The sequence below is a fragment of the Lepus europaeus genome, chromosome 18 (assembly GCF_033115175.1).
Source record: "Lepus europaeus isolate LE1 chromosome 18, mLepTim1.pri, whole genome shotgun sequence".
In the NCBI taxonomy this organism is placed as follows: domain Eukaryota; kingdom Metazoa; phylum Chordata; class Mammalia; order Lagomorpha; family Leporidae; genus Lepus; species Lepus europaeus.
In genome coordinates, this window is record NC_084844.1 from 51,051,250 (window position 1) to 51,065,120 (window position 13,871).

A 13,871-nucleotide genomic window follows, 5' to 3' on the forward strand; every position below is an offset into this window, starting at 1 on the left:
TGGCCACTGGCAAGCGAGCGTCAGTTACTCAGGAATGGCTTTGAAACCCACCTGGCAATGGAGCCTGCCTGGCAACAGGCTGTGATTGGATGGCTTTGGAAACTGCCTGGCAACAGGCTGTGATTGGTTGGGGCATAGACTGCCCCTTGATCAGATTGGCCACCTTGGCTATATAAGCTGTTGTACTAACTGAGTCTGCGGGCTGCTTGTCTCAAGCCTGCTTTCACCCGACTCCCAGGGTCTGTGTGGTAACTCCGCGCCTCCTGCCCCCACCAGGCTCCTCCTCTCAGAAACAAATCCACTGTAACATTGTTGAGAAATCAACTGCAACATTTGGTGCCCAAGGTGGGGCTCGAACCCACGACCTTGAGATGAAGAGTCTCATGCTCTACCGACTGAGCTAGCCGGGCGAACCGAAAGTAAAAGGAGGAGCCAAGAAGCGACGTACGCTTCAGGGCGGTGTGTGCTAACCTGGGGTCACTTAGACGGAGGACATGGACAAGGAAAGGGGCGTAGGAGGGGGTTCTGTGCTCACCCTCACAGAACTGAACAGCACACAAAATACCGAGGGGCCTACTTGCCGAAATGAAGGGGGAACCTCGCGGAGTCCAACACGCTGTCTCTCAGTCACGTTGGCAAGCAGGAACTGGGGGCTTTGAACTAAAAGGTGGGGAGAAACTGGCATTTCTTCAGAAAAAGATAAAGCAGAAAACACACGTCACAAACGAGTTTCCATCGACTTTTGTTTTATCAGACTGTGTTACCTGCCAAGATGGCACCAGAATTTTTTTTTTTTAAGATTTATTTATTTATTTGAAAGCGTTACACAGAGAGAGGAGAGCCAGAGAGAGAGAGGTCTTCCATCTAATGGTTCACTCCCCAGATGGCCGCAACAGCCGGAGCTGTGCCGATCGGAAGGCAGGAACCAAGAGCTTCTTCCCAGTCTCCCACATGGTTTCAGGGGTCCAAGCACTTGGGCCATCTTCTACTGCTTTCCCAGGCCATAGCAGAGAGCTGGACAGGAAGTGGAGCAGCTGGGTCTCGAATCGGCGCCCATATGGGATGCTGGCACTTCAGGCCAGGGCATTAACCCACTGTGCCACAGTGCCCACCCCCGCACCAGAATTAAAAAAAAAAAATCAACCTTACCTGTTGTTTGTCTCTCAGTGGGTAAGGGTTTATTTATTATTATCATTATTGTTACCATTATCACTATTATTTATTTTTATCATCGGGTCTTCGGTGCAGTGCGCTCCAGCAGACACGGAGCCCGGAGGTGCTGGGGGCTGCAGGACCCTGCTGGGCAGAGCTCCCAGGGCAGTAACAGCAGCCGGTACCTGGTGGAAGCCGTGCCGGGAGGCCAGCTGGCTGGTTCTGGTGTCGTGGAACTGCCAGGGAATTCCACGGAAACACTGGCGTTTAATGGGGACGTAGAAGAAGGCTGAGCCGAGCTTTCCTGGAGGGAGTTCTCTGGACAGGCAGCACCGCGGGTTCTGGGGAATGCGGGTCTCCAGCCCGGGGTGGAGGGGTGCAGTGGGACACGGAGCCTGGGGCAGAACCGGGGGCTGATTCTTCCTTCTCGCCGGTTTTCTGCCCCAATCCTCATGTACTCTCCGTCGCACCCTCCTCCCACCAAAGCAACGGTTTGCACTGCCTGTTGTTGCCTTTGGGGGCCGGGGCTGAGCTCGGAGCTGCGGGGAGCTGCGGGCCCCCGCGCGGATAGGCGGGGTTAGTTGGAGACGAGCCATCCGCACCCAGACCCGGCCCCAGGCGTCCTGCGGGGCGGGCCCTGGGCTCTGTATTTAGCGCGGCCCCTCGTCATCGTCCTCGCCAGGCGAGAAACGACTCCGGGCAAGATGGGTGTCTACCGCGTCTGCGTGTCCACCGGGGCCTCGATCTACGCGGGCTCCAAAAACATAGTGGAGCTGTGGCTGGTTGGCCAGCACGGAGAGGTGGAGCTCGGGTCGTGCCTGCGGCCCACGCGGAACAAGGTGAGCCGCCAGGACGCGGGCGCGACGGGGCTGAGTCTTGGGTTCGTCCAGGTCGGAGGAAGACACCACCGTCCGCGCCTCGCCGGCCGCGGGGAGAGCGCGCGTCGGGAATGGGGGGCCGGTGGGCACGAGGGCAGGCTCCGTCCACGTCCCGGGCTCCCGGCTGCCTGGCGATAGAGGGGACACCCCTGCGGCCCTCCCCCCCATTCCGCATCCCCTGGTCTTGAAGCAGCGGCTGTCCGAGTGGCCGTCGGGCCTCCTGGTTTTTGCTTTATTTATTTATTTATTTTAAAACGGTTACTCCAAACCTCCTCTTCCTTTGCCGGATCTCCGACCTTTTGGGTGTAGCACCCGCGGGGTGGGTGGGGGCGGGCGGGGAGAAGGCAGGGTCTGGGAGCGCTCTCTCTTCCCTCCCAGTTCCCCCCCGCCTGCGACAGCTCCCTCCCCTGTCCCCGGGGTTCAGATGTCCGTTCCGCGGACAGCGCAGAGGAACGTGGTCCACGGAGGTCCTTTCCCGAACTCGTGCCTTCCCACCTCTCTCCGCCTCGGTCTAAGCAAGACTGGAGGGCAGTCAATTCTGCCTCTTGGGCAACCCGGGCATCCGTGCCCTGATGTTCCCCCCACTGTGGACCAGCAGTGGCCCCTGCGATCTGTGTCCCCCCGCACCCTCTTAGTTGGTCCCTCTGCGCCAGGCCGTCAGACTCCTTCTGAAACCAGAACGACCCCCACACCCCCCAACACGCACACCCCAGTACCTGTCCAGCCTTAAAGTATTGGCCCCGCTGGGGCTCAGGACCAATCTAAAGCTCTGGCTGGACCTCCGAGACCCTCACGACCCGGCGCCCGCAGCTCCGCCGCGGCCCACGCCTTCCCCTCCCTCTGCTCTCACCAGTTCCCCAGGGTGGCTCGCCTGTCCCCCGCCCGTCCCTCTCACCCTCCCTAGCTAAGCCCAGTGCACCTGCAGGACCCCTCTGAGACTGAATGCTCCCCCAGAGGCCTGGCCCCAGGACAGGTGGAGCCCCGTGCGCCCGCAGCCCTGGCGGGGTCTCCTCGGCGGAATACGCGTCTCCTTGACCAACTGCCAGGACGAGGCGCCGGCTTCCCGGAATGGGGTCTTGAGGCCACCTGCTCGGGCGCGCTCCTGTCCTTGTCCCTCTCGCTACCTTCGCGCGGGCCCCGCCAGGGCTTAGCCTCTTCTGCCGCTTCCAGGAGGAGGAATTCAAGGTGAACGTTTCCAAGTACCTGGGATCGCTGCTGTTCGTGAAACTGCGCAAAAAACACTTTCTCAAGGAAGACGCCTGGTTCTGCAACTGGATCTCCGTGCAGACCCCCGGGGCCGCTGAGGACAAGTTCTGGTTCCCGTGTTACCGCTGGGTGGTGGGCGACGGCGTCCAGAGCTTGCCAGTGGGCACTGGTGAGCGCGGGGTTGGGGGTGCGAGGAGGGCTCCGGGGCACGGGAGAGGGGCCTGCGTGTGAGGAGAGGGTGCAGAGCGGGCGTGGAGAGGGGGCGCTGGACCCGGGAGCCAGGGCTTCTGGGGGGGGGGTTGTCAGCGAGGAGGGTTGCTGGAGCTGATAGAGGGTGCTGTGCAGGCTGGGACCCGCTGAGGATGCGCGCCGGGCGGGGCGCGGGGCGGGGCGCGGGGCGTGGCTTCTAGGAAGCTCCTTACTTCTAGGCTGCACCGTGGTCGGGGACCCTCAAGGCCTGTTCCAGAAACACAGAGAGCAGGAGCTGGAAGAGAGAAGGAAGCTGTACCAGTGAGCCCCCCTCCACCTCCCCTACTGGGAGCTGCTGGGCAAGAGCGTTTGGGGGCCTGATCTTACTTCTGTCCCACAGGTGGGGTAGCTGGAAGGACGGGTTAATCCTGAACGTGGCAGGGTCCAAGTTAACTGACCTCCCTGTGGACGAGCGATTTCTGGAGGACAAGAAAATCGACTTCGAGGCTTCGCTGGCTTGGGGGTGAGAGCCAGGGGCAGGGTGGGGGGTGTCGTGGTTTGCCCCTGGCTGCACCCAGGTCGGTGGCGACGGTGGTTGTAACGCTGGATTCTCCCCTGAAGGCTGGCAGAGCTCGCTTTGAAGGACTCGCTCAATGTTCTGGCTCCCTGGAAAACTCTGGATGACTTCAATAGGATTTTCTGGTGCGGGCGGAGCAAGCTGGCGAGTCAGTCACCCCTCCTGCAAACTTGGCCCGGGACCCCTGCCCCCCAGATGGAGAGAACGGGGTGGGGGCGTGGGCTAGCAGAGGCTTGGGTCCCTCTGGTCGGCTGGGGTCAAGTGGGAGTGGCTCGGTGGGGGCTGGGAGGAGCTCAGGACCCTCAGTGAGCTCACCAAGTGCCATCCCCAGGGCGGGTGCGGGACTCCTGGAAGGAGGACTCCTTGTTTGGGTACCAGTTTCTCAATGGCGCCAACCCCATGCTGCTGAGACGCTCGGTCCAGCTTCCTGACCGCCTGGTGTTCCCTCCGGGCATGGAGGAGCTGCAGGCCCAGCTGGAGAAGGAGCTCAAGGTATGGACATCAGAGCCCTGAGGGGGCGTGGCCAGTGGAGTGCGGGGCGGGAAGGCTGCAGCTCAGCAAGAGGGGATTTGCAAGAGAACTCCGGGACAGTGTATTGTGGAGGGCAGGTGAGCAAGGTGGGATGGTTGATGGAGGCAGAATAACAATGAAGAAATGCAACTTGGGCGGAGGGGGGCTGAAGAGTAAGAGTGGGGGGGTCAGGGGGTGGGGCTGTGAGTCAGGAGTGGTTCTTGGTGGAACCACTGAGAGAGAAAGTTCACAAGGACATGGGGTTTGGATCCTGGCCCTGCTCTCTGTAAGGCGTGTGACCTCGGGCAGGTGTTCAGCCTCTCTGATCAGCCGCTCCCCCTCCTGGAACACTGGGGCTCACTCAGGTAGAGCACGAGGGCGCGATGGGCGGTAAGAAGCACGTGGTCCAGCACCCGGCACGCAGCAGTGCTGGGGACAAGTTAGTTCTCTTCCTCGGGGGCCTCGGGGTGGCGAGGAGACGGCCGTCCTGTGCTCTCTGCATGCAGGCAGGCACGCTGTTCGAAGCTGACTTCGCCCTCCTGGATAACATCAAGGCCAACATCATCCTGTATTGCCAGCAGTACCTGGCTGCCCCGCTGGTCATGCTGAGACTGCAGCCCGATGGGAAACTCATGCCCATGGCCATCCAGGTGAGGGCACCAAGATTTCTCGTCCCCGGTATGTGGCCTTCTCAGCTCAGCCACCCTTGGGCTCCACTGGTTCCCTGGGAACGCACTCTCAGGCATCGTGCTAAGGCCCTGGCTGGGGCTCACGCTGCGGGGATGAAGTGCCCAAGTGGGTCGGAGGCGTGCGGATGGAGAGGAAAGGTGGTGGGAAAGACAGAGAGGGAGGAAGAGGCAGTTTCAGCCGGCCTGGATTCGGGCAGAGAGGTAAAGGGGTGGGGGGCCAGCCAGGCACCTGCAGCAGTGGGACGAACCAAGAGGAGGAGCTGCTTGAGTAGCTTTTGTCGCTCCTATTTCGGGATCATGGGAGAAGCATTCGGGTGGTCTGGCAGGCAACCAAGCACTGCAGGCTTCGTCGTTTGCCTAGAGGTGGTGTTGAAAGAGGGGAGAGAGATCAAGATTTCTCAACAAGAGTGTGGGCTGAAGGAAGTAGGGGTTTGAATCTTGTCCTCTCTGCGGGGACAGAAAGGAGAAGTGCAGGCAGGGAGACACGGTTCCTGAAGAGGGCCCAGGGCAGAGCAGGCTGCCATGTTAATGTCTCGCTCCAGAGGGTGGGAGAAGGAGGGGATGGAGAAAGCGAAGTAAACTTGGAGGAGGAAGGGGGAGGTTAAACATTCAAAGGCCAAGGATTGTTGGGCGCCTGGTGCTCATCCCTTCCCTTCCCCCCTCCCTGCCTTGTCCCTGTCCCAGCTCCAACTGCCAAAAATCGGATCCTCCCCACCACCGCTTTTCCTGCCCACGGACCCCCCAATGGCCTGGCTGCTGGCCAAATGCTGGGTCCGTAGCTCTGACTTCCAGCTTCATGAGCTGAATTCTCATCTTCTGAGGGGACACTTGATGGCTGAGGTCTTCACGGTGGCCACCATGAGATGTCTTCCATCCATACATCCTGTCTTCAAGGTAACACCTCCTTCCCTTCTCGCCTGCCTGCCTCTGGCTCTGCCCCGGCACACACCCACCCCAGAGGCTCCCTCTGTGGGACCTTAGGGTATGGGGAGAACCAGCCAATGGAAGACAAGAGAGCAAAGGAGTGAGGGGCTAGCTTGCATGTCATTTTCAATGAGTGGTATCACCTCTCAAGGGGGCGGGAATGATTCTTGGGAAAAGGGGCAAAAAAAGGTTTGCATAAAGCACAAATATTCTTATAGTACTCAGACAACATGCAAATGATGGAAAATTCTATCCAATCAGAGGAGACTATGCAAATAATGTGAAAGACTATTTTCAGTCCGTCTTTACAGAGTTCTAAAAGAGTATACAGGCTAGTTAGAGGGGCTCAGGGCCACAGTAGCAGCCTGGTGTACTACAGACAATTAGAGCAAAGTGTTCACCTACTAAACACTCTCATTGGGTGTGTCCTGTGTGGCAAGAACCACTGTAGACAACTGTAGATTAGGCAAAGTCCCTATCTCACGGGATTTCCGTTTTCAGTAAGGTGACGCTAAAGATTGTATTGTCACAAGCCAGCTGTGACAAGTTTGGTGCAAGGAATTAAAGCATGTTGGTGTGAGGGTGAGTTTAGATCGGTCAGGAACAGGCTGCCTTGGAGAGATGGCAGGGAGATGAGCTCTCCACGCCGGATGGACAGAAGGAGTGGCCGTGGTGGCTGTGGTGGCTGCGGGATGGGTGGGGGAGCTGAAGTTCTGGAGGTGAGCCGGCGTGCTCAGTGTGATTAGACCACCTGTTCTCAGTGAGCGCACCTGGAGAGTGGTGGAAACAGCTCTCTCTTTGCGTGTTCGAAGCACAGACATAAAACAGCACACAGATACACAGCATCCATGTGAGCGTTACCATTTTGTCGTGGGGTTGGCATTAGGAAAAACATGTCTCAGAAGCTTCTTTAGGGTGACAATAAAGAAAAGTTTGCAAAAACGTTGGTCTGGACCCCTGCAAATCGACTTCTTTCAATGATGAAGCGCTGAGCCAGAGGGGCGTGGAACCGTGAGGCCAATGCAGAGCAGCTGAAAACCCTTGGTGCTGAGGGAGCCCCAGCTTCTGCTGATGACTGGGCGCCTCCCCTGCGGCTCAGTGCCTTTCCCCTGCTGTGCCCACTCTAGCTGATCATCCCCCACCTGCGATACACCTTGGAGATCAACGTCCGCGCCAGGAACGGGCTGGTCTCTGACTTCGGCATTTTTGACCAGGTATGGGGGAGAGGATGGGGCTCTCTGAGGCTCCCTCTGCCTCCTGGCTCCATTGCCTGACTCCAGCCACCCTCGCTCCCCAGATAATGAGCACGGGCGGCGGCGGCCACGTGCAGCTGCTCCAGCAAGCTGGAGCCCTCTTAACCTATCGCTCCTTCTGTCCCCCTGACGATCTGGCCGACCGGGGCCTGCTGGGAGTCGAGTCTTCCTTCTACGCTCAGGACGCGCTGCGGCTCTGGGAAATCATCTCCCGGTGAGGGGGGCAAGGGGCGGGGAACAGGAAGCCCCAGCTGAGCGGAGCAGCGGCTTCAGCTCTTGGGCCCGCACCCCTCCCCGCAGCTACGTGCAGGGAATCATGGGTCTCTACTACAAAACCGACGAGGCTGTGAGGGACGACCTGGAGCTGCAGAGCTGGTGCCGAGAGATCACTGAAATCGGGCTGCAAGGGGCCCAGAGCCAAGGTAGGAGCTCCTGGCCTGAGGTCCCAGACTCAGGGAACAAGAGACCACCCAGAATCCTCTCCACTTCTGTGGACTTTTTTTTAAAAAAAGATTTATTTATCTTATTTGAAAGAGTTACAGAGAGGCAGAGGGAGAGAGGGGAGAGGGAGAGAGGGAGATCTTCCATTTGCTGGTTCCCTCCCCAAATGGCCGTAACAGTCAAAACCAGGAGCTTCATCCGGGTCTCCCACATGGGTTCAGAGGCCCAAGCACTTGGGCCATCTTCTGGTGCTTTTCCAGGCCACAGCAGAGAGCTGGATGGGAAGTGGAGCAGCCGGGACTTGAACCGGCGCCCACGTGGGATGGCGGCTTTACTTGCTACACCACAGAGCCAGCCCTCTGTGGGATGTTCAGAAGCATTCTCCCTGACAGTAGGACCGCTGGGCGCTCATAAGTGTTTACCCAGTGCCCATCCAGAGCCAGAGCCCTGACTTGGAGCATTTGCCCATTTGCATGGTGTCAATAGTCCCACTGCAGCTACCCAGGTGATGTCAGTCAGCCTGCGGAGCACCTGGGAAGCTGTGTGAGCCAATAGGAGCCAGCACCAGCGCCCCACCTGCCGGGCCCTCCTAACACAGCTCCCTCCTCCCCGCCCGTGCCCCCATCCCATGTCAATTCCCAAAGAGTTAACTCACAGTCCACCCCTCCCCCCCAGCTCTGCCCTTGCTCCTGGCCTCACAGCTCTGATTTCTCAATCCTCCCAGGGTTCCCCACCTCTTTACAGTCCATGGCCCAGGCTTGCCACTTTGTCACCATGTGCATCTTCACCTGCACGGGCCAGCACTCCTCCATCCACCTGGGCCAGGTACTAACCAGAGGGGCTGGGCAGCTGAGCGCCTCAGGCTTGGAGACAGGGAGGGGTGGTGGTCAACAGCCCTTGATTCCGAGTCCCTGTCCCTCCTTAGTTGGACTGGTTCACGTGGGTCCCTAACTCGCCCTGCACCATGCGGCTGCCCCCGCCGACCACCAAGGATGCGACGCTGGAGACCGTGATGGCCACACTGCCCAACTTCCATCAGTCTTCTCTCCAGATGTCCATCGTCTGGCAGCTAGGCAGGGACCAGCCCGTTATGGTGAGAGCCGGTGCCAGGAGCCCTGAGAAATCCGGCCAGCGGGGGAGAGGCTGCAGTGCAGCCTGGAGCTCCCCCGGCTCTGAGCCGCCTTTGCTCTCTGTGCCAGGTGCCTTTGGGCCAGCACCAGGAGGAGTACTTCTCGGGCCCTGAGCCCAGGGCTGTGCTGGAGAAGTTCAGGGAGGAACTGGCCATCATGGATAAGGAAATTGAGGTCCGGAATGAAAAGCTGGACATACCCTATGAGTACCTGCGCCCCAGCATTGTGGAGAACAGTGTGGCCATTTGAGCTGCCCTGCCCTGGCTGCCTCAGCCCCCTCACCCTTAGTAGTTGCTGGCCTGCCCTCTTCCCCCAAGCCCCGCCCTCTTCCCCCAAGCCCCGCCCTCTTCCCCCAAGCCCCGCCCTCTTCCCCAAGCCCCACCCTCCTAACAGGTCATCTTTTGTCTGTACCCCTGGTGAGTGCAGAGTACTCAGAATACTGTGTGATTGCTCCCTCCGCCTTCTCTGCGATTTCCCTCCCTCCCTCGTTTCTTCCTGCATCCTTCAAATCTCCCAGATAGCCGGTAGTAGCCACATTGATTTCAGCAATTTTCAGAATGGAATCAGGTGACAATAGCTCGCTCTGCACATTTATGAATCCGCTGTGATTTTTGAACCAAAATTGAGTTTAACAACGACAAAGAGGTATTTTAGACTAATGGTGAAAAAAGAACTTAGACCCAAGTAGCTTAAATAAAATGTTGGCAAAAGAATCTAGAGATCGAAGGCTGTTTGTTTCTCAGCTGATAGGATTTAACACCCTTCCTCATCTCAGTTCAAGGCTCCCCTAGAAAACGGTAAACAGAGGCAACTTGGCTGAACTCAGGAAGCCGCCCCGGCTGGAGATATCTGGCCTCAAGGCTTCTGCCACTTGCAGTCCGACAGTTGGGGAGCTCCAGATAAATAGAATTGACATGCAGAATCCTAAAAACCTCACGATTCTCTTAATGAGAGCAACAAGGGAGTCCGTGAAGTCCAGCTTCTGTATCTGGTTAGAATTTAGGAGAAAGCAGCCTGGGAGGGCCGATTTACTCCTAGGGTAATCTGTGGGTATTTCCCAACAGAAACCCAAGGGTACACGCACCAGAGTGCTGCTTGCTCCTGGTTCGATTTAATCCTCAGGAGACATGTGGCTGATGCTGGCTGGGAAGTGGGGGGAGGAATTTAATGCTGGAATCCAGGAGAAGCTGCAGAGGCGGAGGGGGGGGGGCAAGGTGCCATCCTTACCCAGAAACAAAGCAGTCAACGAGGGTGGGACCGGGGCTAGGGAGGAGGTACCGGAAGAGCCTTTTCAGAAAACCAGGAAATTGGCTTTCACCTTTAGGGAACAGTTTCTGAAGGATTTTCAGTAAGGATAGAAGAGTTTGAAGTCAAACTCACACAGGCACCTCCTTCTCTCTGGAGGCCACTCCCCCTTCTCCTTGGAGGCCACACCCTCTTCTCCTTGGGAGCCACACCTCATTTTCAGTTCTTTGCTGGGAAATTGTGCAGCTGACAGCTTTTCTCGTCAGTGACAGAGAAAACCTCAAATCCTATTGCTTCCTGGAAATAAATTTGTTAGAGCCTCAGATCTATCACAAACAGGCTTGTAAAGAACAAAAAAACCAAGGCATAATTTTTGTGTTCCCCAACACATTAAGTTGTGCCTCTTAAGTTCCGGTGAAGTTGCAGGATAAAAAGGGGTGGGGGGTCAGAGAGTGAGCTGCATTGCTCCTCAGTGGGTAAACTCGGTTTCTGACAACAGACGCGTTTTTTTTTTTTTTTTTTTTTGACAGGCAGAGTGGACAGTGAGAGAGAGAGAGAGAAAGGTCTTCCTTTTTGCCGTTGGTTCACCCTCCAATGGCCGCCGCGGTAGCACGCTGCGGCCAGCGCACCGCGCTGATCCGAAGCCAGGAGCCAGGTGCTTCTCCTGGTCTCCCATGGGGTGCAGGGCCCAAGCACTTGGGCCATCCTCCACTGCACTCCCTGGCCACAGCAGAGAGCTGGCCTGGAAGAGGGGCAACCGGGACAGGATCGGTGCCCCGACCGGGAGTAGAACCCGGTGTGCCGGCGCCGCAAGGCGGAGGATTAGCTTAGTGAGCCGCGGCCCCGGCCAACAGACGCGTTCTAACAAGTATGTTTTCTTATGACAAATATGCAGCCAGTAAATGGAAATTACAACAAGTGATCAGCGTGGCGTGGTGGCCAAATGGTTACGCCACCGCTTGTGACATCGATATGCCAGAATGGACTGCTGGTTGAGTCCCACCTGCTCCGCTTCCAATGCAGCTCCCTGCTAAGGCGCCTGAGAAGGCACTGAAAGATGGCCCAAGTGTTTGGGCCCCTGCCACCCGTGGAAAGAGAAGAGTTCTTGGCGCCTGCCTTTGGCCTGGCCCAGATAGGGCTATTGTGTCCATTTGGGGAGTGAACCAGCAGATGGAAGATCGAGCTCACTCACTCTCTTATTAGTTCTAGACATTCTTTGTAGATTCCCCGGGGTTCTGTATGGTCACAATCATTTTGTCTGCAAATAGGGAGAAATTTACTTAATCCTTTCTAATACCTTTGCACTCCTCCCTCCCTCTTTTTTCCATTGTATTGAAGTGGGTAGAATTTCCAGAACAATGTTGGCTCAGAGTGGGGTAGTGGGTATACCTTGCTTGTTCCTAAGCTCTGAGGGAAATATTTAAATTTCTCCTTATTGGGTTTGATACTAACCGCAGGGTTTTGCAAGGTGCACTATCTCGGTTTGATGCAGTTTCTTACTATTCCTAACTTGCTGAAGGATTTTTCCCCCTTTTTAGAAAATCCTGAATAGGTGCTGAATTTTGTAAAAAAAAAAAAAAAAAAATTGGGAGGGGACATCTTTTGACATAAATATATATCCTTTTATTATTTTTAAAAATTTATTTGAAAAAGAAAGCCTATTTGCTGTATATGAAATTATTATTTACAAGACCTTACTCTAAATCAAAGTGGAGGCAATTTAGATGGAGACTACTGATGAAATGAAAGATAACAGAACAGAGAAAACAAAGCACAGAGTGCATCGCTCGGGAGGTCTTCCTGAACAATATATTTCACTATAGAAAAGCCAGCAAAACCCATTTAAAAGAACCAGGGCTTCCCACAGGGCTAAGTTCATCAACCTTGGTGAGTGCCAATCTTCCAGGACCTTTCAGGGGACACAGTGTGTGGGTGGGTACTCCCGAAAGTTTGTGGAAAGCAGGATTAAAAGCTAAGTTTATTTTGATGCAAAAAACCCCATTCATATGAGGGGTGTTTTAAAAGTTCACAAAAAAAAATGCATGTTATGAAAAAACTCTAAGGATGTCAACATTTTTGTGCACCAAAATAAACTTATCTTTTGCTTCCACTTTTGTTGAACTTTTGAGGTACCCTCGCATATTTGGACTAATCTAGCATTCTTGTGCCTACAGTCTTAGAACTTCTTCCTGTGTCAAAGGTCAAGGGTTTTAGGGCATCTAAACTTCCTCTGCATTATCTGAAACTGTATTTGCTCATTTATTGCCGAGTCCAGCAAACTAACAGTCAAACCAGATGTGCAAAACAGCACACAAAATGTATCCTCTCCCTTAACTCCGCCCACAATTGGATGTGAAATTCAATCAGCTGTAAACTATCGTTCTCCTAGCCTTGGGAGACCACCCTCAGAATCCGCCTCTGAAGGTGTGGATGTTGAAAGCCAAGCGTCTGTGATGCCCTCCATACGCAAACTTCCCCTTGCAGGATCCGCTCGTGTGTGTGTGTGTGTGTGTGTTAAAGATTTATTTATTTGAACACCAGAGTTACACAGAGAGAGGAGAGGCAGAGAGACAGAGAGAGAGGTCTTCCATCCAAAGGTTCACTCCCCAGTTGGCCGCAACGGCTGGAACTGTGCCGATCCAAAGCCAGGAGCTTCTTCCAAGTCTCCCACATGGGTGCAGGGGCCCAAGGATGTGGGCCATCTTCCACTGCCTTCTCAGGCCATAGCAGAGAGCTGGATTGAAAGAGGAGCAGCCGGGACCCGAACCAGGTCTTCAGGCCAGGCTGTTAACCTGCTGTGCCGCAGCACCGGCCCCCCATCTTGTGTTTCATGCACGGACTGTTGGGGCCCTGTTCTGAGCGCCAGCTCTTGGTGAGGAGTAGGGCCGAGGGGGGAGTTAGGCTTTTTTGTTCTAAGCCAAGGAGGAGCAGCTTCTCGGGAGAGGAGAGTGGGAGGGCTCCTCTGTCGTGGGACTGCCCTTCTTGGCTGTGCACTTGGCTGTGGAATTTCACGAATGGGAAAATCAGCAGATAAAGCTCTTGAGGGCTTTCTTTCCAGGCAACACAGTAAGATAAAATCCATCACCCCGTCTTTCCCCTTTGACGGCGCACCTGTGCCCTTCTTCCCCTTGCCCACTCATCCCCAGCGGCGTCTCTTTCCTCCCATGTGGAGGACCTAAAAGTCCATGCTTATTAAAATATAAGCAATAAAAATGTGCTAATTTGAGGGTTACAATTTTTTAAAAGTCATAAGTAACTGTGGCAAGTGTTTAGAACATAGACCGACAAAAGTTATTTTGGGAAAGAGTGTTTTGTAAGGAAAAGTTAAGGGGCCAGCACTGTGGTATAGCTGGTAAAGCCACCAACTGCAGCGTTGGCATCCCATATGGGCACTGGTTCAAGTCCTGGCTGCTCCACTTCTGATCCAGCTCCCTGATATGGCCTGGGAAAGCAGTGGAAGATGGCCCAAGTTCTTGGGTCTGACCCAGCCCTAGCTGTTGTGGTCATTTGGGGAGTGAACCAGCAGATGGAAGATCTGTATCTATTTCTCCATCTCTAACTCTGACTTTCAAATCTTTTTTTTAAAGATTTATTTATTTATTCAAAAGTCAGAGTTACAGAGAGAGGAGAGGCAGAGAGAGAGAGGTCCTCCATCTGCTGGTTCACTCCCCAATTGG

The 13,871-nt window shown here is 55.5% G+C and overlaps 1 protein-coding gene and 1 non-coding gene across 2 annotated transcripts; one reads left to right on the forward strand and one right to left on the reverse strand.

Moving 5' to 3' along the window:
* Positions 1-337: 337 nt before the first annotated feature.
* Positions 338-410, reverse strand: TRNAK-CUU (transfer RNA lysine (anticodon CUU)). The gene has a single exon. It is a non-coding gene; the product is annotated as a tRNA-Lys (tRNA).
* Positions 411-1,856: 1,446 nt separating this feature from the next.
* On the forward strand, positions 1,857-9,198 carry ALOX15 (arachidonate 15-lipoxygenase). Its single transcript, XM_062216333.1, has 14 exons — positions 1,857-1,991; positions 3,201-3,405; positions 3,665-3,746; positions 3,826-3,948; positions 4,047-4,150; positions 4,334-4,494; positions 5,019-5,162; positions 5,886-6,095; positions 7,253-7,339; positions 7,423-7,592; positions 7,679-7,800; positions 8,544-8,644; positions 8,745-8,912; positions 9,019-9,198. Exons 1-14 carry the CDS (start codon positions 1,857-1,859, stop codon positions 9,196-9,198), a joined length of 1,992 nt encoding a protein of 663 aa, XP_062072317.1.
* Positions 9,199-13,871: the final 4,673 nt, after the last annotated feature.

Coding starts and splice junctions, on each gene's coding strand:
- ALOX15 (XM_062216333.1), top strand. CDS start 1,857: ATGGGTGTCTACCGCGTCTGCGTGTCCACCGGGGCCTCGATCTACGCG. Junction 3,747..3,825: donor GAGAGAAGGAAGCTGTACCA/GTGAGCCCCCCT, acceptor TCTGTCCCACAG/GTGGGGTAGCTGGAAGGACG. Junction 7,593..7,678: donor CTCTGGGAAATCATCTCCCG/GTGAGGGGGGCA, acceptor CCCTCCCCGCAG/CTACGTGCAGGGAATCATGG.